Below are 25,451 nucleotides of genomic sequence, written 5' to 3' on the forward strand. Positions count from 1 at the left end.
GTTGTGACTGGACTCTGAGGAGTTGGTCCGCTGCTTATCGAATGTTTTGGATTCAAGAGGAGAAGCTTTTAGCTTCACTTGTCCATTTTAATGCAGCAACAAGTTAGTTTACTTTTCTTAACTTTCTGTTGTGGTGAAGTTTTGTTGCTCAGTTAATTAACTTGCGCAGTCCGTCAGTTCTGTGCTGCACTGTTACTGGTTTATTTAGAACAGACGAGAGCTGGAGTATGTTTCATGCATGACTTCACTTGAAGAGTGAATCCTGGCCGCCATCACTTGATTGCTTGTCTCAGAAACTTGGAACAGTTTATTTGTTGAGTGCTGCAGAAGCGTTTGTGCCAAGATGGAAGTTTTCCAGAAGCTTTTTGTTGATGAACGTACATAGATGTGGTTCAGCCATTTTTACTTCAGTAGAAAACAAACAGAGTCGGAGTGCAAAAATTGAATTATTGAATATTGAGATATTACACACACAAACACACATTGCATCATATGTTTAGTAGTTTCCGCCAGATTTGGTGGCTTTCTACAGCGTGGCTGTAGTTATTATGACAGTAGCAAAGGAGTAAGTCCCTGTAGGACGGAGGTCAGGGTTCATGGATGGGTCCTACACTGGCCTCTAACTCTAAACTGATAGTCAATGTGGTTTCTTTACCTTAACCACATGATTATTATTGTAACCTTAACACAGAGGGTCATTTAACCAAGTACAGTAGAGTGTGTGGACAGGGGAGTCCACTCTTTTTAATTTCCTCAAGCAGACAGGACAGTGTAGAAGACAAACATACCTGCTCATCACCTTCTTTAACAGAACCACACAAAGTCACAGGACTGGAAATGTCCTTCAGTCCAAACAGGTATTTTCACAATAATTACTGTGTGCGTTGTGTCAGGCAGCCGCCCACTCAGGTTAACAATCACATGCGTTCATCCATCTCTGAAGCCCCGCCACATCATAAATGGACCAGGTGACAGGTGAAGTGGAGGGAGAGAGTGAAGGTGTGAAGGCCAAAAAGTACAGTGATAGTTTACCTTACAGATTTAACATTTCAAGGGCTTCTGCTTTGTGAATTTTCCCTAGGGTATAAATAAAGTATCTATCTATCTATCTATCTATCTATCTATCTATCTATCTATCTATCTATCTATCTATCTATCTATCTATCTATCTATCTCTGGCTACAGCATATATACCAAAGAGGGAGAGTGGAATACGATAACATAAACAAAAGGGTAAATGGTGAATCATCTTTCAAACAGGCAATTTTTCTGTCAGAAATTAGGTGCTGCATTGTTATCTTTGCAGTGTACTCAGTTTCCCTACAAGTCCCAGAATGCTTTGCAGCATTCTTCCCTGTGACATTTACATGTTAGTGGAGCAAGTAATGGCGCCACAGTGGGGAGCTTTTCCAGCAGATTAACAGATTGGAGAGTGAAGCCATGGAGCCCAGTTGGTGCCCAGTTGGTTCCCAGTTTGGGCCCAGTAACTGAAACATTTACTCTCTTGTGGAGCTGCTGGAAATGTCTGGATGTGATGTCATTTAGTCACACACGCGCGCACACGCACGCACGCACGCACACACACACACACACACTCACACCAGTGTCTGTTTTAGCCCCAAAACAACTTTGATTCATCCACTTCCAGTCAGAAAAGTAAAAGTTTGACACTTCCTGTTCTGGAAGATGGTGAAAAGTGATTTCTGCTCTGGCCCTCAACACCTGGCAACCTGTTTGTTTCATCCCCTCCTTAGAGAAAGAACACACTGTAGCTTTGTGTGTTGGATGTTGTGCTCTCTCACACACACTCTGACATCCACACAAAGGCCTCACAGTTGAACTTCATGCATTGAGATCCTGTATATTTTCCCAGAAAACATGATAATTAGAGCACAAGCTGTTCCACAGATGCAGAGACGAGTGGGAAAACAAAACCTGTGTGTGTATAGTGAATGTGTGCGGGGCGTGTGTGTGTGCATGCGTGTGTGTGTGTGTGTGTGTGTGTGTGTGTGGATTGAACTGTCAGAAGTGTATTTTTTCAGCTTTATTAGATGTTACTGGACTGAAATACTTTGCTTTAAATACAACATATATTATGGTTAATAAGAGCTTGGGAGATGAACATCCAGCAACCCAACATTTCCTGCAGATATTTCAAATTCAAAGCGTTTCAGCCTGTGGAACTTGCCCTGAATTAATCAAGACAATAACATGGAGGATGTGTTGAATTAAAATTAAAACAAAAGAAGAAGCACCATTATTTTAGATGTTTTAATGTTATTTCAATGCATGGATCTATTTTCTGCACACTGCTGCTACTGGGCAGCCACGTGGTATATGGGTGTGTATTACATCTGATTTCCAGGCTAGAGGATGCAGTGTGTGTCTTGTCTCAGACTGTTAAGGTTGCCTTTGACAGAGTGTTTTTGTTGCCAAGCTTATGCACAGTGTAGCTGCTGTGTCGTCAGCGTGAACGGTCACAGGCTGTAATTCTCATTGTGATGGAAACCAAACTGATGGATGGACACAAGTTGACGTCCAAAGTTTGTTTCTGATCTTTAGAAGTGGTTGTGACGTAAATGTGGCTATCACGTCAGTGCTTGTCGCTGTTAACATGCTCACACAGACAGTATTAACATGTCGATTTTTTTAATAGGTGTTTACCATTTTCACCATCTTAGCGTGTTAGCATGCTAAGATGGTGAAAATAATGCTAATAAGGCTAAAGATTAAGTTGGCTATTCAAATACCAGTTGGTTGCAGGAAGTCTCAGAGATGAGTTTCTGCCTCGGCTATTCAGCGAAGCGAACCTTTTCAAACTTTGCACTTAACCGTATGTTTTTGAAGTATATCAAGGTTCACATTTTGTTAGAACTGATGCTTTGCTTCTGGTTCGGTGTGCATTAGTGGAAAATGTCTTGTCATATTTTTGATGGGTGACATACTGTACAACAGTAGAATGGGTGAAATGTCTGGAGATCTCCATGAATGTCTGGATAAAATTGCCACACCAGAGCATCCGGTATAAAATTAGATATCTCAGCCCGAACCTAAGTGGCGCACCGACCAATAACACATCATCATCCCCGGAGCCAAATTGTGAGAGCAGCTAAAACTTGGCGGTGAATATTCAAAAGCATTGTCATTAAACATAATCAGTAGTTCTGCGGTTGTATAATACCAGTGTTTGTCTGATTACAGGGTTGGAGCTGGAGTGTGAGTCACCAGCTCTGAGGGAGAGTTGGCTGCTCAGAGTGTCGGACAAAAGTTTGAAAATTATTTTCGGGCTAATTGTCATCAGTGTTTGTTTTACAGGCTCAGCTGGAATGATAGAGACGAGTCTTCTGTAATGAGGCTGCCTCATATTTCAACAAAACAATTTCAACAATCTCAAAAAAACGATTGAACGTTGAATGAACATAACACACATCTCTCTCTCTCTCTCACACACATACACACACACACTCTTCCTCAGACGATGTAATGATCAGCCATCGCCTTCACCAGACCTTATTATCATGCAGCGACACACCTTTACCTGCTCTCTAAAATGGGACACTTCAGCCCCTGCTCAATCTCTATCTCCATCCTGTCACTCGCCCGCTCCGTCTCTCTTTGTGAGCAGTTATAATAGGATGGAGGGATGAGTGACAACCATGGACAATGAGGTAGCGAGAGAGAGAGAGAGAGAGAGGAGGAGGAGGAGGAAGATCTCGTCCTTTCAGAAAGTAGGAGCGATGAGAGGCAGAGAGAGAGAGAGAGAGAGGGAGTGGTATATGGTGGTGCAGAAAAAAAACATTTATGACTGAAGGTTGTTATAACCACTAATTTAAAAAATGAATAAATAAAAGGATGTCCAGAAAAGCTATTATCACCCCCTATACGTCTCTTCATATAGGCAGAATATACTGTACGTCTAGGCTTTTAGCCCTGACACTTCCTGAACATTTCACTCACACAGGAACTCACACAATTCATTACAGGAGGAACGCTGGAAGTAAGAGCCGCCCAGCAGGAGGGCAACTCTCTTATCATTAGGAAAAAAAATCAAACGTCAGGCAGGGAGAAGTTACTGCCTTTCCAGTAAAACCAGTACAACCACTTCCCCAGGAGCAGCGCTGGGCTGATTGAGCCCTAAATGACTTATTCCCATAAATGATGGTAATAATAATAACAACTTTATTTATGTAGCAATTTAAAAACAAGGTGCTGTAACAGGGAGAATTTCAAAAACGCGTGTGAAAGAATGACATCAACGAAGCAGACAAAAGAAAATCAGACCAAAAGTAAAACCCAAAATAGAAACCAGAGATAAAAAACATTGAAATCAAGAATTAAAAGCTGCTTTCTACAAGTATTTTTTTTGAGTAGTGCTTCCAAAGTCTGAGGGCTCTAAAAGCAAATTCATAAGCAGCTTTTTACTGTGGGACTGATAACAGAGTTTAGCTCGAGGGGCTCAGGTAGGGCGCTCGGGCATGAGGGGAGATCAGGTCCTAGATGTAAGAAGGTGCCGAACCGGACAGAGCCTTAAAAGTGATTAAAAGTGTTTTAAAAACCGAATTCTAAAAGACACGGGTAGCCGGCGCACGGAGGCTAAAATGGGAGTAATATGATCACATTTGTTTGGAACCGGTTTGTCGGCTGTGAGTTGCAGGGAACAAAGAGATTTCTGGGAGAGACATGTACACAGGGAGTTGCATTGTGAAGCATAGAGAATCATTCGGAACAAACAGATGTCAGATGATGATGAATTCTTGGAGTGCTGAGTCTTTGGCCTCTTGTTTCCTGGCAGACAGACAGAGCAGTGTGTGTGTGTGTGTGTGTGTGTTTCTACCAGCTACTGATATCATGCACCTGTCAAGTCAAGTCAGCTTTATTTATATTACCCAATATCACAGATCACAAGTTTACCCCGAGGGGCTTAACAACCTGTGCAGTATATGACACAGACTATCTGAATCAGATTAGCGATGACCCACCCTCCCCCCCAACCCACACCCCCACCCCCTCAAAAACACCTTTAGGGGAAAAAAATAACGAAAGAAGAGAGGAGGATGATGATCCATATCCAAAACATCTGGAATGAGGAACCAGCAGCCAGGGGAACTAGAGAGAGAGAGAGAGAGAGAGAGAGAGAGAGAGAGAGAGAGGTCCCAGGACAGAGTCTGAGTGGGGGAGAGGGAGAGAAGGGGAGGAGGTCTGGATGCTGGTGTGCCTGAGGGAGTAAACAAACAGAGGGTTAGAGAGATGCAGTGCTTTTCAGGTTACAGAAAACATGGACGATATATAAGCACCAGCCTTCGTAGATTCATTCAGTCTGAGAGCGACCGGCTGGGGTGAAAATGATAACAGGTACCAGGAGTCATCAAAGAGGAAGCCACTAACTGAGAGCTAATGGAAGTTTGGGTTTAAAGGGCTCTGCAGGCTGCAGCACACACACACACACACCATGTCACACACACCGCAGCACAACTTCCACATGAACTAATGTTTACGACCAGGTGACTGACTCACTCTTCACTCCTATTAACTTCAGGTTAGAATTACCTGCCACGGTTTTTCAGTTCCAGTTCGTTACTATAAATGATGATTAATTATACCTCATGTCTAAGTTCTCATAACTCAGGATCCTTATTTATGCCAATCAATAAAGGTTGGCATTTCTTCCAGTGCAATGATCTGACTGTCAAGTGTAAAAGTCTTTTTATGATTGATTCCAGTTTAAGTGCAACATACCCAACGACAGTCTTTCAAAGCTCAGTATTTCCATTTGATTTCTAATGTAAAGACTATTCTTCATTTACCTACAGCCGGTCTTGACGTCTGGCCAGTAGCATTTAAATGTAAAAGGCAGCTCACTGATTGATCACAGCGTCTCACAGCCACGTCGGACTCATGATGGATAGATTAAAGAAAAGGATGAGAATCGATGCAGAGATATTGTTTGTTTTTTTTGTTTTTTTATTCCACACATTCTTCTCTCTTGACAAAACCTGTCGCCTCCATTAAACACAATGTAGACCTGGAGACCTGGGTGTGTTGCAGCTGATGTATCCTGGAGCGTGGAGACTATAGGAGGAGGAGGTTCTGCAGAGGTCGGGTAACTTCACTTTTTTTTCTTTTACTTGTGAAACTTCAGAGCCGACCCACGCCGACTCTCCTGACAGCGGTAGAGGACGTTTATGAGACTTCACACACACACACACACACACAGCTCCCTCTGGAGACACTAAAGCCTTAAAACTACTGTTTTCACATCTGCAGTCGTGCCACCGGAAACACCTGGAGAGAGCTGCTGATGTAGAGGTTTTCGTCTCTTTAAGAGGAGATGTAAAATATTGAGGAGGCTTTAAAAGGTGACCTTTTTCTATATAGTACTCGACATTTATCTGCAGTAACGACTTCGCCTGATTTTTAAGCCCAAAACAAAACCTGAAAAAAAGGTGAAAAATTACAGAGCGTGTGAAAAATAGCAGCCCTGGAATAATGACGACACACAGGGAGGACGGGTAGAGACTGAAGAAGGAAGTGTGAAAGACAGTTAAGAGTGGAGGCAGAGACAGAAATGTATGTGTGTGTGTTCGTCCGAGTCATTACATGCCTGCGTGCACATCCAGTCTATCTGCCTATCAGCCCGTACACCGGCTATCTGTAGCCCAAATATAGCGCAGGGGGGCTTGGTGTGATTACCACTCAGCCGCACCGCTGCCAGCCTCCCGTCGCCTGCCGGCTCCTGTAATGAAGCCCCTCTCTGAAAAGGTCACTGCGGTCCCCGGTTATGAAGAGCCATAAGGCGGCCATCTTCCTCGTATTTACGCCCCAGAAATGCCACACAAAAGGTGACATTAGAGAACAAGTTTCCTGCAGGAAAAGTTTCAAAGACAGAGACGTTGGTGCTCTGATCCTGGAGTTGGTCTGTGATCGGCTTCACGGCCGTTTGATCGGAGAGGAAGGGATTTTTCTTTGTTTTTTTAGGGTTCCACAATTCAGACACAAAGCTGTTATTATAGTTAGTACAAACAATGACAAAACTATTCATGTGAATTCATGCTCGTGACTCATGAGAGCAGCATGAACACAACAAGTATAAAGTATTATAATTAGAGAGTAAAGACGTGTGTGTAATACTTTATTTAATCACTTTAAGAGACTTTTCACAATGTTTGAATTGTTCAAACAGCCAAGAAGTTTGAACAGTGAAAACATATTAGTTATCGTATTCATACACAACGGACACAGATCTAACAGTCAAACAGTAGGTGGTCTAATGTCCAGCAGCACATGATGACACAGGTCTGATTCCCACCACAACCAGCTGCCTGAACCTGATCCCCTCATCATTTCTTCCTCTTGTTGTTGTTTAGTCAGTTTTGTTGTCGTCTAAAAACTGAACAAAACCCTGAATAATTCAGTTTCTCTCTCAGTTGGTGAGCAGGCTGTAATTAAAGCAACGAGTTGATGAAAACGTGGAGCTTCATGACTTTCTAAATTTGTTTTTAGTTTTTTTTTTTATTATTTTGCCATTCGCTGTAAAACATCTGAGAGGGGGGATTCATTGTGCTCTGAGTTCTGGGTCTTTACATCCCAGATTCTCTGAACCCTCCTGAGATCAAACGAGCTGCTACAGGCTGTTTGTTTTGCGTGGATGTGAAACTGTAAAATTGTGTGAGGTTAAAAAAAAAAAAGAAAAAGAAAAAAGGAAAACAAGGATGCTCGACATAAAATATCTCACCTTACGCTTCTTATTTTTCACCTTTTACTAGGTGAAAAATAGGAACTCACACCGAGTGAGCTGCTACTTGCAGATTTTATTTTGAATTATTTTTTTCTGAGGCACACACACATACACACACACACACACACATTTCAAGGGATTTAGAGCACACACGCTTGACAGTCAGCTGGTCAGACCTGGGCTCCCTCTGATCACGTCTCCCATCTTGAATAAATAAACATCCGTCAGCACTAATTAGTTGCTCTGCTCTACATATCATCCATTTAAAGTTCACTCTTTGTCTCTCCCCCCCCCCCCCCCCCCCCCCCCCCCCACAATGTATCCACAACAGTTTCACACCTCGCACGTCCTCTCTCTGCCCTGGATTACCAACTCCTGAATCTCTAACCTGTGAATTGTAAATCTGTTTACCACCACAGAGAGTTGTTTCTATCCAGCAGCAACACCACCAGCTCCATAAAAATTGATCTCATCTTTTAAACTCACATTTGAACACGGTCGTTTCCAGCTGCTGCTGAACCACCACGTTTTCTCTACAGTGTGCTTCTTCTTCTATTTCTCCGGCTGAAGTTCAGACCGCGGTTTCTCTCTCAGAGGTTCAGGCCTTGAGAGGTGTCAGAACAACTCTGGTAGTCGGCACAGATCCAGGAGGAGGCGGGAGACTTGAAGAGGCTTCTGAGGTGTCGGTGAAGACTGGTTTCCATGCCTACGTGGCAAGTGGTTAACAGGGTCGTAGTGAGTTTTTCAGGGGCTGTTCACCCCTCCTTAGGACTAAGGCAAGTAAATGCAGTGAAGCTGCAGAATGTCTGGGAAACGGCTTCATTTTCCAGTATATTGATCAAATTTATCTCTTTATAACAGGTTCAATTGTCAGATAGAGCCAGTGAAGGAGGGGTCAGCTGCTCTTCACAAATCCCATTTGATTGGATTCATTTATGTTATGCCCCCTGAGTCCAGGAGGAGTCATCAATATATTTAATTATTTTATAAAAAGAGAAAAAAGGTAGTTAGTTAACAGTGGCTTCTTAGAGCTTTTATTCTGAAAAGAGCTTCCTGGTGAGGATGGAAAGGTTGTTAAGTTGTGTCCAGACAGCTGTAAAGCTCAGTAAAGCAGAGAGGAGCAGTGACCATCTACCTTATTCAAGTGCATTGGCTTCAAGTCGTTTCCCTCTTTTCCCTCCTCACATGCGGTTTACTGCCTTTTGAAAAACATCAGAATGAACTCACCAGAACCTTTGAGACGGACCGGATATTGATCTGTTTATCATGAAGTTGAAATGTAGTCACCTCCCCGAGCATGAACATGCTTAAAGGACTGGTGTCCTTGTAAGTGTTTTCGCTCTTGTCGTGTTATTTCGCCAATATATCTCATTAGTGAGGACACTGCGTAGACTGACGGCCAGTAAACAGGCTGAAAAGCAGAAAACCTTTTCTAGTCTGGTTTTTTTTCTTTTCCTTCTCAGCATCAGATTCAGTTTTAGTCAGATTCTGAGTTTAATTACTTTGAATACAGTGAAGCAGCTGCAGCCTTTTAATCACTCATGCACATGAAATTTTAAAAATCTATGTGGGGAGTTGAACAGAAACCAGGTGTATTGTTTACATGATGAAGAAATCATGTTCCTGCAGGGTGAGGACGGTACATCGCTTAGTTAAGTGCATGGAAGCCAAATTATGCTTTTAATTTCAAGTGTCTTGTATTTGAATACTTTGTTGTTTACACTCACACAGAAATGACGAATAACGTTTAAAAATCTGAATAAATCATTTTAATTAAACCCTCGCCAACCAATAGATTAAATTGGGATTTAAATCTGATCTATATTCCTCTTCAGAGCAGGTGCTGTGGTTAACAATCACCAGCTGGTCGTACATTTCTCATAAAGGACAGCACTGAAATGAGTTCGACCCGTAGGACTTGTATTGTAACGGCAGTAGCTTCGTTTCCTTCCCCTTTCCTTCAAATCCTGCCGTGGTGTTGGGGCGGCAGCGGCGGCAGGGATCTAAAACGCTGACCTACATACCACTCAGGGTAAGTGCTATGTAGTTTTTTGTGATTTGTTTGAACCAGCTCGAGGAGTTCAACGCACCATCTTGACTCTTTCGAACATCATCCTGCAATAACAAAACATGAGACCTCCCCGTTCTCTGCTCTCTCCTTGTCCTTCATGAACTCTTGTCTTGTGAAGAGCTGCTTTTAGTAGCTACAGCTCTCATGGGCTTTGGCTCCCACAGAGAGGATGAGGAGGCTTCTTTTTCTTTTTTTTTCACTCTGTGACAAAGCGAGCAGGAGAGGACGAGCGCTGGAAGTATCTTTACTTGTCTTGACAGGATCAAGTTGACCTCCAGTCATTCTTGGAGTCTCAGTGGCCTGGATGGAGGGCAGCGTGTTGCTGTTAAAAGCAGCGCTCCCTGAAGTACTGTGACATCCTGCAGCTCAGGACTGTGGGGGAGTGTGTGTGTGTGTGTGTGTGTGTGTGTGTGTGTGTGTGTGTGTGTGTCTGAGTGTGCTCAAGTAGAATTGAAAAAAAAAAAGGCAAGTAGTTTGTGTGTGGTTGTTCGCAGGACTTTTTCGTGCTGGTGTTTGATGAGGGTCTTTTAGATTCAGTTGGTCCAGGAAGAGATCCAGATAACAACACTCTATGACGGGTTCTTCTTGTAACTCAAACTAAAGATGCTTGCTTCTATATCGCAAACCACAGATGTCTTCAGGTCTTTATCATGGACTGAACATGTTCCAACCTAAACAGCTATATGCAGGCTGCTTTCAATGCGCCGGAGTATCTCCTCTGGACCCTCACTGCTCTTAAACTTGTGCTTTGCTTTGGGCTCATCATTTACATACTCATCTCTGAATTTCCCTTTCTCCCATCGCCACTTAAAACAAAACACTTGATTTTCCAAGCAGCGTTTCTCTCATTTGAGTCACAGTCGCTCGTTAGAGTTATATCACAGAGGAGTGCGAGGCCTTTTGAAGCTTTTCCTTTGTTATTTTTGAATCACTTACGGAGCTGGGTTGTAAGAGAAAATAACCATGTGCTTCTGTTTCCTGAGGGAATCACAATGAGTGCAACTGGTTTGGATTTTGTCCGTGTTGGACCATTCACCAGCTCCCAATCTCAGGAACTAGTGTGTCCATTATGAGACAGGAAGTGGATCAGAGTCTCTTTGAGTCAAACATGGCCACAATCATTCCCTGATCTTTACTCATGACCATAACTGAACCCAATGCAAGTCCTTACCCTCCAACCACAACTGTACATTCACCGTAGTCTGTTCAATCCTGATCATTTGAACCTGAACCATACAGTTTTTGGAATGCAAACAATCTTCACTGAAAACAACAACCCCAGAATATAATCTGGAGTATTGTGGGAAGTCCGGTATTGATGTTCCTGTCCGGCAGAAGTTCGGGGTTCTTCCCACCTCACCTCAGAGAACATAAGCCTGAACCTCTCTCAACCTCCTGAGGTTCCACCGCCGGTCGACGGCAAGTCTTGAGGCGGTGGCGGACAACTTCACAGTATCCCGTCCTGTCTCCAGTGTCTGTATCCATGAGTGTGGACGTGGAGTAGTGGATCAGACAGTAAGAGTCCCCCCCCTCAGGCTCAGCTCCTCAGTATGTTTGCATTACTTCGGACACAGTGATCACAGAATAAAGAACGACTTTTCACTCCAAGCTGATAAATGATCATGTCAGTCCGTCGGCTTCAGTCGATCTCAGATGTTCTCTGTTCTTCGTTCCAGAGTTCAGATGTTCTCTGGGATTTATTTCAAATTAGATATCGTCTCTGCCCTTCAGTCCGCCTTCAACAGATGTTCCTTGCTCTTCAGCTCGTCGTCTGTTCTTCTCTCCAACATACGAAGACGTCCTCTGCTCTTCTCTTGAAAAAAAACTTTTTTCCTGTAAAGTTTAACGCTCTGCAGAGAGACAGAGTAAGAAACAGAGACATCTCTTTCCATTTTCCCATCAGATTCAAATTTGCCTCTTTGCTTTCTTCTTTGTGAAAAATGGAAGTGAACTGAAAAGAAAACTACAGAGAAACAATGAAGAACCAGAGGGATGGGAATTTCTCATATCAGTGAAACAGAAACTCGATGTTGTGCTTTTACAAGTATATTTTTTAGGCCATTTCTCGAGTTGTTCCCTCACAAGCATCACTCTCGTGGGTTTGATCCCCGTCTGTTCCATTAACATGGTGTTAAAAGCAGCCTGTCCCTGTTTGCTGCTGCTCCTACTGCCTGTTAATTCTTGTTGTCAGAACTATCAAGCCCACAGAGAGGGGGGGGGGGGCTGTAGAGCGTAATATAAACCAGCTAACTCCCTAATCCCCCTGTACTGGACCAGTGACATCCCCTGAGCCCGGCTGCTGGCTGCAGGAACCAAATAAAAACACATTGGAAAACACACAGGACGTCCTTAGCTCTGCATCTATGATCACTGGCAGTTATTTCACTTCCTGTTTCCTGCTGTGTGCTTTGTTTTTTAAAGTTTTTCTTAGGAAACATTTCTGCCCCTTCATGTGTTATATATGACTCCAAAAGATTTAGACCAGGGGTCAGCAACTCCGTTTGGCCTTGGGCCAATTTTTTCCTAAGATGGCGGCTAAGGTTAGTTAGAGAGGAGTTAGCTAAACATTTAGGCTGCATAGCTGGAGAAAAACGTCACTATCAAAAAGTCTAAAGGGGAAAGTTGTCACTGTTCACATGTGGCTCCAAGTTTGAATGATTTAATCAACTGTGATGTTTTTCATACCACACATTGTGTGTTGTCTGTTTCACAGGTGTGTCAGGTGAGCGACAGAATCTTTTCAACTTCAATCAGAACTTTTCACAATAAAAGTTCTGAATTAGCTTGAAATAAAGCATTGCTGCAAGATCACTAAAGCAAAATGGCTAAATGGGGAAGTGACTCTGTGGATAACTGTAGCTGCCATGACGGCGACCACACAGGCGCTGTCCAACTGACAGTGATTCTTGAATGTCTGTGTTGGCATTCATTCTCAACATGGATACAAATACAACAAGCAGTCTTCATGGGGGGTCGATTCTCTATTTCTCATTGTAAATAAATCCCATTAAAAGACCAAAACCAACTATGTATTATTGTCTGTGAATCTCAGCTCTGAGCCCATTGGCTCCGACAGAAAATGCAGATCTTTAAAAACGCCCGACTTTTAAAAAAGAAAAAAGCCCAGTAATTTACTAAAACAACTGCTAATTGTAGTTTTATCAAACAAACAGGAGGAAACAGTGCAATTGTTGGGGACTATTTTCAGTGGTGGATTAATCCACTGAAGGAACGTGTCACCCAGTGTAACAGCGAGGCTGACTGCTGTTTTAGCAGTTCCTGGAAACAGTGGAGATCTGTGACTCAGAGGAATCACATACATCTGACCGTGGTGCACTCGGTTGTTGTTTTGGGATCAGTTCATTGTTGGTTTGTGTCTTTTCACTGGATTTACCAACAATGAGACAAATCCAGACTTCCCCTCCTCCTTCATTTTGTCTTTTGCCTGGAATATAACCATGGCACTGTGTTGTCTACTGATGCACACATTTTATTTGTGTGTTTCCTCACTCCTGCATTTCTTGGAGCCAAACAGCTGCTTGCTCTTGCACATTTCCAGAATGGAAACTGAAACAAGTCCACATCCAAAAAATAGACGCTATGAACAACAATGTCTTTTCCTAGAAGAAGATCATCACTCAATATTTAACAGAGTAACCCTGATTCTGTCTTGCAGCTTTCATGTATCTCGGCCCGTGCGATCGATACCTCATCAGCACCTGGTGAGGTTGATGCGCTGCTGGTGGAATTTAACAAACGGCCGCCGAGGAGAGAAAACATACAGCCATGTCTCCAGTCTCTCAAACACCGCTGGCTCTTATGTTGTTGTTTATTTGCAACCTCTCGGCAGCATCTTGATCTGTGAAAAGATCATTAACTGCCCTGTGATTTCAGCAGCGCACGCCGCAGTTTGTAAGCTCTGCTGTTTTTGCAGCTCAGGCTCGGTTTGTTTATTTGTCAGCAGTACATAATCTCCAGGTTTCCTCCATGACAGTTTGATTTGACTCCTCAGTAAAAATCATTTTTAGCAGAATGTTTTTAAACCCGGAGGAGTTGGTGTAATCAGTGTTAACGTAGCAGCTGTCAGGGACTCGGAGAAAAAAAAGCTCCTTTTTTTATTTTAAGCCTAACGATCCTCAGCTTATTTAATTAGACATCGATGTCAGGTGTCAAAGCTGCAAATAAACACGCGGCTTTTTGAAGGAGTGACGAGCGGTTGGAAAAGTTATTTGTTCTGGCAGGAGATGGGTCAGCGGACTCTGAAGGTCTCTGATGAGAACAAGCTTTTAATTGAAGGGTGTTAAATATAACTGCTGTCTCTTTGTGTCAGTCTCAAAGTCAGCAGAGTGTGTTGAAAGAGAGCGAGGGCAGAGATTTGGACAACAGAGGAGTGCGTGCTCCTGGTGGAGAACTGACCGCGGACTGTGTTGATGCAATAATTTTGATCTTTCCTGTTTTTTTATTTATTTATTTATCTGTTTTAAAACTCGACTGCTTTCGACTGGAGCTCGGTTCACCCGTTCCCCTCAGGTGAACTGTCTCAGTGATCTGCCAACTGCACTGCGGTTGGGTCAATAACAGGAACGTGTGTGTGTGTGTGTGTGTGTGTGGAAACTAAGTTGAAGTTCGGTGAACCGTAGATAAAGAGGGAACTTTGTGATGAGTGACACTCAAATAATGAGCCTTTCTTTTGGTTGCAATAGAGACAGTCGGTCAGACGTGTGACTTCACTGTCAAAACCGCAGAGCACACAGTCCAAGTCACGGTTATGGTCCGCACCGTAAAACCGCAGCCGAGCAGATTTGATTCCATCTTGTCTCTCTTCGCTTTCAGCTGTCAAATAAAGGCCATAAAGTAACCCCTTAAAAGCATATGTAAACAGTTCATATTACTGTCAGTCACAGGAGTCAGTCCAGTGAGAGAGAACTGATGAAGTGTAAACACTGTCAGCTGCTTTCTGATCTCGTCTCTTTAAATCAAATCTCGCTTTGATCATAAAGCTCGACTGTATCTCTGTGGCTTTGATGGAAAATAATGATGATTGAATCTGAACATATGAATATACATCTTTCATACTGTTTTTGTGTCACAGCTCATTGGAAGACTGAGTCGTAACGATCCCCTGCAGACATTTTGAAGACATTAAAAAGCTGACAACGGGGGCCGCGTCCTTCGAAAAGGACGTGTTCTACAAAGGTGTAGCCGCCGTAGACCGCAACGTCCAAGACGGTCTGATCTATGAAATATTTCTTATTTATCCAGAAGCCGCAAGATTCTCTTTTTGAGAAGCGATTCCATTTCTGGGTCACATTTGAAGGAACCTTTGGAACGTGACAGCTTCGTTGTGACACAAGCGCTCTTCCCATGGAGCCATCATTACAGTACATAGTCTTAGTTTCCCCTTCCTTCTGTGCCGGTTCGTCTTGTTCGTTTGTGACAGCGTTCCAGCAATTTCCCTTGTGAGTTTCTAGAGCCTGTAGTTTCCTGACCTGTTTTTTGCCTTGTGACCTTGCCTCTTGAAGCGAGTCTGAGTCTGCATTTGAGTCCAAGCCTGTGCCTCCAGCACTGAGACACAGCTACAGTAGAGAAATACTCTGTAATAATGGATTGATATGGATATCGGTCATATACTGTGTATATATTTTCCAAAAACAGTTCAGTTCCCTTGATAATTCTTATAATGTCATTGTCCCCACTGTCCACAATCTCTATTATTCATTTCAAAAAGTTCGGCAGCTGGACACAAGATGTTTCTTAAATTCTTGATTTTGATTTATTTATTCGCAGTACATTGTATATTTTCTTTCTTAAGGGGAGAATGTGCAGGTGAGGTAAGAAACCCATCGAGGGCTTTTGTTAAACCTCACCTCAACGTGAAATAAAAATTGCATCATACAAAAAGAGAAAGAAGGAAAGAAAGACAGGAAGAAAGAAAGAAACAAACAACCAAAGAAAAAAAACAGCATAAACAACACAATATATACAGTGAAAGGATTACAGATATGTAAATTAATCTATCAACCAGAGACACAAAGAAAAAGAAAAACCAAAATACTATTAGTTTACCCTGATTCCATCTGAGAGCTTCATAATGCTCCTTTTAATGTTCTTTTAAAAACAGGTAGTGAGGCTCAGGTGTCTACCAGGTGTAAGTTGATGTTTTTTACACCTCTATGTTTAATTGAATTCCTGTTTGAGACCTGCAGGCTTCAAGTTTCCACACCACACCTGTATGAGTTTCATACAGGACCTGAGTGACGTCATGAAACCTGCAGCGGTGTCCAGGTGTTGAGCTTTCCCCCTGTGCTTGTCAGTCACAGAGATACTGAGGATGTCTCTATTCTCCCCAGAAAGATGCAGCGATCAAAAGGCCTGATGCTCTGTCATGTGCCAGAGGGAGACGAGAAAAGGCTAACAGTCTGAAGTTAAAGCAGGACGCTGTGTTTACAACACGTCCCTGCTCCTCGGGCCGGAGGTCCGCCTGATTCTCTCTGTGTCGTCCGCCTCTTCGCTCTCACTCGCACCGAGCTTCTCACACATTTGTGCAGCTGTCAGTCATCCGAGTCAGCCTTCATCATCATCACCATCATCCTCGTCCTCCCGAGCCGTCACCTTGGGGCTGACTACTGCAGCGTGACGGGTCGCGGTCGTGTTGCGACCTTGTCGGATGACACAGCCTGTCGCTGCTGAACTGTAGCTTCACCTCTCAGGGAGTGTGTTTCTGTGAACCTGCAGATGGAAACAGTCAGTCAAACACTATCTGCTCCAGAGCAAAATATCTTCACAGCTGACATGAAATTTGGTTCGATGATCTCCTGACATTGTCCGTAGCACCGCTGTCAAAATTTTCCCTGACAATCAGTTTGGTTCATGAGAAGGCGTCTCGAGAGCTGAAGACAGGATTCGCTGCAGATACTCCAGCGGCCGGTTTCACAAAGACACACTCTGACTGTGGCTTCCACATAACAAACAGCCAGACTTCAGATAGAGTCTGAATTTATCTGTTGCACAAAGCAGTTTAGTTTGTTGACCATATTAAGATGGACTGTGGTGCAATGAATTCTGGGTAAATTACAACTTTTTTCAAAATAAAAAGAATGACTGACTGTGGAACCACATCCAACCCCTCAGCGCTGTTAACCTCTGCAGAAAATGTTTGTCTACTGGAAGAATTCAACAGTGACAAGGACGTTTTACTTTACTATTCAGCGATGAAACAATGAAAAGAAAAATCTGATTTGGAAAAAAAATGGCTGCGGCCTCTAAAAACTCTTTCCCTTTTCATTGCTCTCAAACCACAAATTATGAGCCATGTTTTTCTGTTTTTTGTTGTTGGGTGCTACTGGTCAGCACAGTTGTCATTGATTGTTACCATGGTAACATTGGTCTCAGTCCTGAGTGAGTCTGGGGAAAGGTGTCTAATGTGTTTGCCTTATAACGAGTCAGTGTTTATTTTAGTGAAACAGTCTGACTAACATTAGACTGATCTATGGAGCAACACTACAGAGCAGTCTGAGATATGTTTGGCCCCTGGTCTCCACAGGATCAGTCTACCCACGACCCTCTGACCTTTCCTCTTGCCACACTGATTTCCACCTCAGAGGTTGAATTTTAGATTGAAGACACTCCACAAGCTTTCCTCTGTGCCAAACTGTGTGCAGTTTGTCAAATAGATTTAATATCACTCACTGTCCGAGACTCTCCTCCCATTGAGTGTCTCCTGATTGAACAAATCATTAGTTTGTCACAGAACTGTTGTAGTTCAAGGGATTCAGGTTCAACTTGCCTCAGTCCAAGCTTTTCATTCATTGTTTTACAAAGTTTTTCTGTTCATATTTCGTGACTTAAATTTGTTGCTTCAGTTAACAAAACATTATTTTTCTGCTCTGTTGGACAACATCATGTGACTGACTGAAATACTGAAATCCTATAAAGGCCACTTTTCTCTCCTGACTTCACAAAATCAAACTTCAATCAAACCTAAAAAAATAAAAAGTAATAATAAAAATAATAATATAAAAAATAATAGTGGGTGGGTGTAGGTGTTGTTTTTTATAATATTATTAATATTGGTTGCCCTCAGCTTATTCTTCATTGTAGAGACTTCAGTGATTTGTTTTTGTTGTTTGTTTGCACCAGTTTCTGTTCATTTTCACCGTCATGCTTTGTGTGTGGTCTCTTTAAGTAGGCGTGGCTCACATGCCAAGCCTCCTTGTCACATGACCACATTTCAGTGTTATAAATGACACACCTGTATCTTATTGGACTTGATGAAGTCCTGACCTGATGATTACTTCCTGAGTTGAAACACGCCCGTCTGTCTGATGTATCCATGACTACAGTGTTTGTACCGGTGTGGGGTGTTGACCTGCAGTCGTTAGAGTGTCTGTGCCCACAGCTGCAGAAAATCAACCAGAATGAATTGCAGCTGCGAGACAGAGAGGGAGTGAAGACCCAGAACCTGAATCAGAATAACATTAGTTACATAAGATGAAGAGATGGGAGGATGAACTATTAGAGGTCCGTCTACTTTCTCAAGTGTGTGTGTGTGTGTGTGTGTGTGTGTGCGTGCGTGCGTGCGTGTGTGTGTGTGTGAGTGAGATAGTACCCACAGTCCATCTGGGACCAGTAAAGGTTATGGTGACAGGTGTAATATCTCCAAGTAGGAGATGTAATGTGAAGTGTGTTATGAGAGCAGGGCTGTGGCCTTTCGTATAGGTTAAGCTGATCACTGACAACATCATCTCCACACACACACACACACACACACACACACACACACACACACACACACACACACACACACACTGAGCAGACAGATGTTAAAATGTCATCTTTAGCTTTGCCTGATTAAATGAGCTGCCTTTATTCCTCGTCCAGTGGAGGGACAGTGAAGCTGTTTGTTTCCCCTCAAGGTTTTTTACTGTGAGTCGTCCACTGCGTTGTGTTGAGCTACAGGAGTGTGTCGGTGTGTGGTGATGTGGAAGCCAAAATGAGGACCTGTTAGAAAACATCTGGCAGGCTGAGCCCTGAGGACAGAGAGCAGAGATGTGACACCTGTGTGCTGAGGAGACACTAAAGCTAACTGTACTGTAATGAATATTGTAAACTTAACTTAAGCACATAAACTTACACACAAAGGCTCGGTGCAGCCACAACACGTAAGTGAATACGTTTATTTTTCAGATACGAAATCACACAGAGCTCTACATCAATAAGTTTAAAAGTTCCAAACACGGGTGACAAAAAATGGACCATTAAACTCCAATAAAATAAAATGGAGCCAGTATTCAGACACACTAACCAAAAAGCCTGTCTGTCTAAATAAAAACATTTTCAGCTGCTTCATAAACATTTCACAGGACTCCACTAATGGAAATGACGAGGGGGAGTGTTCCATAAACTGTGAGCCACGGTTTGAGAAACACACTCCCCTCTGGTTTTATAACGGGTTGTAGGGACAGCCAGTAACTTCTAACCAGCAGACCTGAGCCTGATTGGCTGTATAAGGAGGACGGGGTCAGCAGTGTAATATACCGAGGTGTTTGACCAATCAAGCACCAATTGCAGGCACACATTCATGACAGACTGGTGCACTTTGAAGATTTTGTGTAATTACTCTTGATGTTTTGTAACATTCTGCTGCAAATATTACAGCTGCAATGTTGGGTCTATTTCCAGCCTTTTAAATGTGTAATAACTTCTCATGTAACCATCACAGAGCCACGATTAATGTCTTTAAATAAAGACCACACTGGTACCATTAAACTATATGATCATAAATTACTGAATTTATTCATCTCCATGAAAACAGAGGACATTGAATACACCTAAAAAAAATTCAATAAAGACACACTATTTTTTTGTTGTTGTTTTACAGTGACATTGATAAAATATGAAAATATGAAACATTTCCCAGTTCCTACATTATTGAACCAAATTCCAGGTTGACATGTAAAAGTACTGAGGTGTTAGTTAGTAAGCAGTGTAGCTGTGTGTCCTTGTATTTATGCCAAACAACAGTGTGAAGCAGTTTTGTTGATTTCTAATGGACAACTTTGTTTGTTTACAACTGTTTACATCACTTCAAGTAATTAAAGGAACAGTTTCCAACATTTTGGAAAATAGGCTTATTTGCTGTGATGCTGAGACTTAGATAGGAACAGTGATACCACTCTCATATCTGTATGCAACTGCAGGTGTAGTCAGGACTTGGTTAGCTTAGCTTAGCTTAGCATAAAGACCTGAAATAGGGGTAAACACATTCTGTCCACGTAATTAACACAGTCTCCTATTTGTTTAATTTGTAGACAAACAGCAATGTAAAAAACTGACAGTAGGAGTATGTTTTTGCTTTTAGCCTTTATGCTAAGCTAAGCTATCCATCCTTCATAAACAGACATTAGATTTATTGATTAGTTATTGCATCTATCTTTACCAGAAAGAATGTGAATAATATTCCTTTTAAGTAGAAGAAAGATTTTAGTTTGTCGTCTGCTCCCCCTGGATATTAATTAACATGAAAACTCTCCACTAAAGTTTCCTGCTCGGTGCAGGGTGACCTGCAGAACTCATCCTCTTCTAAGCTGCGCTCCGCTCTGTGCTATCAGCTGCGTGCTTGGCTATCGTCTGCAGGACGCTGCATGTTATTAGGATTATCACAGGGTGGCAGAGGACCAGACGAGCTGCGGGCGCTTTGATAAGTACAAACTACTCGCTCGGCTCCCTCTGAAAAGCTCTTGTTGTTCGACATTTTGGCAGGATAGCCCATCATGGAGAGAGCAGGGGCTTTAGTTGTATTTTTTTTTTGGAGAGGTGAACTTTTCAAACCAGCGCACGGGGATCAGACACAGATGGAGCGGCGGCGGTTCGGTACGACAGCTGCTGCTCCTCTGTGACTGAGGCTGCGCGAGACCACCTCAGCGCTGAAGCTGGATGACATGCTACATGCTATTTGTGATTAAATTAACTTTAAAGATATTAACCCTGTCTCTCCCTCTCTCTTCCCCTCTCTCTCTCCCTCTGTCTCTGTGTCTGCAGGCGGTGGAAACTAATCTGGCCTCCAAAGACAGTCACTGGGTGTTTGTGAATGAGGTAAGACATGACACACCAGACACTCACAGTGTGACACTAAACTGTGTCAGACGTACAGTCGACTGTCTTTTCCACCGTATGACAACATTATGTCACCGGCTATATTTACCCCTGTGGCGGATGTAGCACCTCCTTACATTAATATCTGATGTAGCCCCACAGCCCTGTCAGCGGAGCTCATCTACCCCGTCAGCAACACCACACATCATGTTCCAGACATGTTCTACATGGTATTTAACACTGTTCATTGTATTTAAAAAGAGTGTCAGTGTTATGATAAGTTTGGCTATGTTTGCATTCATACTACTTACACTAGGAGTGGCAGAAAAAACATTAATCACTCCATTTACACCTGAAGTTAAAATGTGCCTTTCATCCAGATATGATTTTAACCTGATTACATTTACACCTGCTGTTAATATGTGTCTTCAGTGTCCATGTTGAGATCTGAAAAAAAAAAGTTGCAGTTTTTTCCTCCGCCAACCAGCCAAGTTGCAGGAAACATGGTCACAGTCTCTCCTTCCTGAGTTACAGTGTTGAATAACAGCCAGAAGTGTTTTTACAGAACATTATGATGTCACAGTGAAGTTGACCTTTGACCATTTTGGATATCAAATGTCATCACTCCATTTTGTCCTCATGCATATTTGAGTTCAATTGTGTCGTAATTAGTGTATGAATTTGTGAGTAATGACCTAAAAACCTTTTTGTTTTGTGAGGTCACAGTGACCTCGACCTCTGACCTTTGACCACCAAATTCTAATCAGTTTATCCTTTAATTCAAATTAATATTTGTGCAGAATTTGAAGAGGTTATCTGAAGGTGTTACAGAGAAATCGCGTTCATGGAGAGACCTGAAAACAAAAGATAGAAGAAGAAGAAAAGGAAAGAAGAAGTGGGCATCCATCTGTGAAGCTGTGTTATTGTGTTTGCTAATTTATGCAGCTGGCTAATGGCTGCTAGCTGCTATCTCTCATGTTACGGATTACATTACGTATTTCCTCCCACATAGTTGTTGTGTGTGGATTGACGACACAGTTACATTTACACTTGATCAGCTGATCGGACCACAATCTGTCTTCAATGTATCTGGGTGGCATTTCATTTTAATGCCAGGTGTGAACCAGGTCTATTGAGAACTTTTAGCGCTCTATTTCAAACACTTTATTAGTAACTTCGCTTGTTAACAAACTTACAAACAGGTTTATTTTGATGTGTTCTGAGACTTGTAATCTGCCGGATCAGATTTTGGCAGCAGAGAGAATCAAAATAAATGTTAGTCCCTGTGATTTTTTTCTCAGAATTAGCAGCTGGGCTGTGTGATCGTCATCACAGTCAGACACACGTGAAGAAGTTTGGCTCTCCAAGCATCTCTCAACTTTTTTTTTCGGCACCACCGAGACTGGGACTCTCATTTTCACACCTTCAGGCTTTTACTTGGTGCCAACAGAGTTCAGACGTCCTCACTCTTCAAATCAAACAAACTGCAGACTGATGGTCTGGACCTGATTTAAACGTCTCTCTTAAACCCGACATGAACTCTCTGAAGCAACATTTAGCTCACATGACACCAAGAAGCACTGAACCCGAGGTTTTAGCTCCTCTTGAAAGATTTTCTAACTAAATTCAAGTCAAAGTGAAATGAGTGAAGGTGAAAAGGAGAAGCTGCACCACAGCTGGAGTTAAATCCCAAAACACTGACACCTCCACAGCTCTGACTTTTCCTCATGATTATCAGTTCTGTTTTCGTGTTTTGAATTATCTTTTTTAATTCTTCTCTCTGCGCTCTGTATCAATACTCAGGCATCTTCCCAGCCAATTAACTGAGCTGACAAGAGTGTTAACAGCATAATTCAGGGGGAGACGTGGGGGAAGTGTCGTCTGCTGAAGGCTGAATTGAAAAACCTCAGAGCTTCCTTTCAGTGCCAGATTTTCTTTTTTCTTTTTTTTTTTTCTTTCTGTCTACCTCCCAGCTTGGTACCAACCTCCTAATCCACTTAAAATTCTCTGCTTTGTTTCAAAGTCATCGTTTAACTAATTATACTCTGCGTTTTTAATTAACCAAAAGAGTAAAATGCTGTTCAGAGTCCTCAGAGTCGCTCATTCACCACTGCCTCTTTGGGTTTTTTGGCACATTAAATAGTGTTTATGATCAAATGCATTTCTTTTGATAAATGCGTGTTTGTCCCAGGTTCCATTTCAGATGTGGGCGCAGTGTAATGTCTCATACCCGCTGAAGGCGTCTCTTTTATCAGCAGGGTGTTTAAATCATTCAGAATTATTCAGCTCCGTCAGTCCTTCCTTTCCTTCCCCTCCCTCCTACTCTCACACCTTCTCCTCTTCCTTCCTTGCCTCCAACTCGGTGTTGATTTCTCCAGTTTCTTCCACAACAAAAGGACCTGACGAGAACTGTGTCAATCACCTTCAGGCTTTTATTTTGGTGCCAAGAGAGTTTAAATGTCCTCGCTCGCAGTTCACCAGGCTGCATATACTGTCGAACCGTTCAGATTAAAACTTTCTGAGGCAGAACTCAAGGAAAGTTTTCTCACCACGCACGTCAGGTTATGATTTTAATACAACGTGTTATTGTTTCATCAGCAAATAAAAGATAATTGATCATTCTGATTATAAGAGGTTTGTGGAGTAAGTTCTTCCACAGTCTCACTGAAATTTAGACAAGAACCAGCAACAAAACATGGATGCAGGATGCCGACCTTTACCGACCCCCTGTTTAGCATTTTATATAAACATTTACTAAATGGTTGAACAGACTATAAAACACATATATACACTATAGTAAGTACATATAAGGACACTTCTACATGTTTATTAATGTAAATTATTTGCTCTAACATCTCCTAGGAAAACATTTTTTATATTATGACAACAGTTTTTTTTAATTATATGTTTATACAGCAGCCTCCAGTTTCCCACAAGTGGAGTTAAAGTTGTTAAGAAATCTATGAATAAAAATGACAGTATATCTGCTCAGAACTGCATAATAAACTGTTATTAAATGTTTAAGGGACATATATTTATGTTCCGTCCAATAAGGACGTTTAAAGTAAAGTGTGACTTATTTATATGGATGTGTAACATTATAAAGGCCTGTTAAATTCAGCTATCTAATATTTACACGTGCAGCATGTCAACCATCTGCTGTAAACCGTCCAAATCTGCCCCCTTTCATCTGCACTGTAGGATTACTACCGCATTAATGTTCTCTGTAATGACCAGATGAGCTGAAACAATTAGTCAATTAATTAATAAGTTGATCGACAGAAATTTAATCACTAGCTACTTTGCTAATTGATGAATCATTTCAGTCATTTGTAAAGCAAAACTATCAATCATGTCAGAGGTTCCAGGTTCTCAAACATGATGGTTCAGTGCTTTATTTTTATCATGAGTATGGTCACAAATTCATCAAAAAGTGGGAGTGAATTGTATCTTGTACGTACTCAATAGCATTTTGAGAGCTCAGTGTAATAAAACATGGGGTCTTTATATAGACTTTTTTTCTCTCTTGTGACCACTCAGGGCCTCCGTACTTTTATCAAAACAGATTCATTTGAAAGGCTTTTGGTTTTGAGCTGCTGCTCACATAAAACAAGATATTTCAATATTTCACCTTGAGCTCTGGAAAATTATTTTTCTGTATTTCTTAATACTAGAAAATAGGCTGTTTAAGAACGCTCATAATTAAACAGCACAACCTGTAACCATGGTGAACAGTAATCAGCAAAGATAGCAACAGCTGGAGGTTGAGAAAAACTTAGAGGGAATGAAAATTATAAATGTGATTGAAGTTTCACAAAATATCTTTTTCTTTTCGACAAAAACTTAACAAATCAGAAAAAAGTGAGTAAAACTAATAGAGTCAGCCCAGAACTAAGCTCCCTCCTCCTCTTCCTCACATCCCTCCAAACAAGCATCATGTGAAATCCTGTGTTACGACGACGTCTTGTCAATCTCCAAACCTATTCACATCCTACCTATCCTCCCTTCTGCCATCCTTACCCCCCCCCCCCCCAATCTATTCCCGCCCGCCCGTCTTCCCTCGCTCCTCTGAGGATTTAGCAGTGTCTCTGTGTGTAGTGTGTCACGGAGCTCAGACAGGTAGCAGAGGTAGTTTATAGTCCTGGATGGCGGCGCAGTAAGATGTCAGGTGTCTTGTCAACAGGTAGAGGCTGCCGACAAGCTGATTTCCATTTCCTTCTCTTTCCTTTTCTTCTGCCTCCTGTCAGTCCTCTCTCCTCCCTCCATCCGGTGTTTAGGTTCACAGAGAAGAGACTTCTGAAGACTTCTCCCTCTTTAGTTTAACTGACACTGACAGCAGGGCTTCAGTTAACTGTAGCTGTTATTAGTGATTAGTCAGAGTTTTCTGCCATTCACTTTGACAAATATAAAAAATATTGACCACAAAAAACCTCAGCTAGAGACTGGTGTACAGATTTCTTATTTAGTCTAAACCAGCATCTAAAATCCCCAAAATACAGTAGAATGACGTTGACAGACTTTTATATACAGATAACAGACAGTTGCAGAGCA

The 25,451-nt window shown here is 42.1% G+C and overlaps 1 protein-coding gene across 3 annotated transcripts in view; it reads left to right on the forward strand.

Moving 5' to 3' along the window:
* The window catches only part of grid1b (glutamate receptor, ionotropic, delta 1b), a 522,039-nt gene that overhangs the window by 408,697 nt on the left and 87,891 nt on the right, over positions 1 to 25,451 (forward strand). For all 3 annotated transcript variants that reach the window (XM_056365959.1, XM_056365958.1, XM_056365957.1), the window contains exon 5: positions 20,847 to 20,900. In XM_056365959.1, coding sequence (XP_056221934.1) covers positions 20,847 to 20,900 — 54 coding nt within the window. The remainder of the gene's footprint in view (positions 1 to 20,846; positions 20,901 to 25,451) is intronic.

The sequence above is a fragment of the Seriola aureovittata genome, chromosome 21, assembly GCF_021018895.1.
Source record: "Seriola aureovittata isolate HTS-2021-v1 ecotype China chromosome 21, ASM2101889v1, whole genome shotgun sequence".
Classification (NCBI taxonomy): Eukaryota; Metazoa; Chordata; class Actinopteri; order Carangiformes; family Carangidae; genus Seriola; species Seriola aureovittata.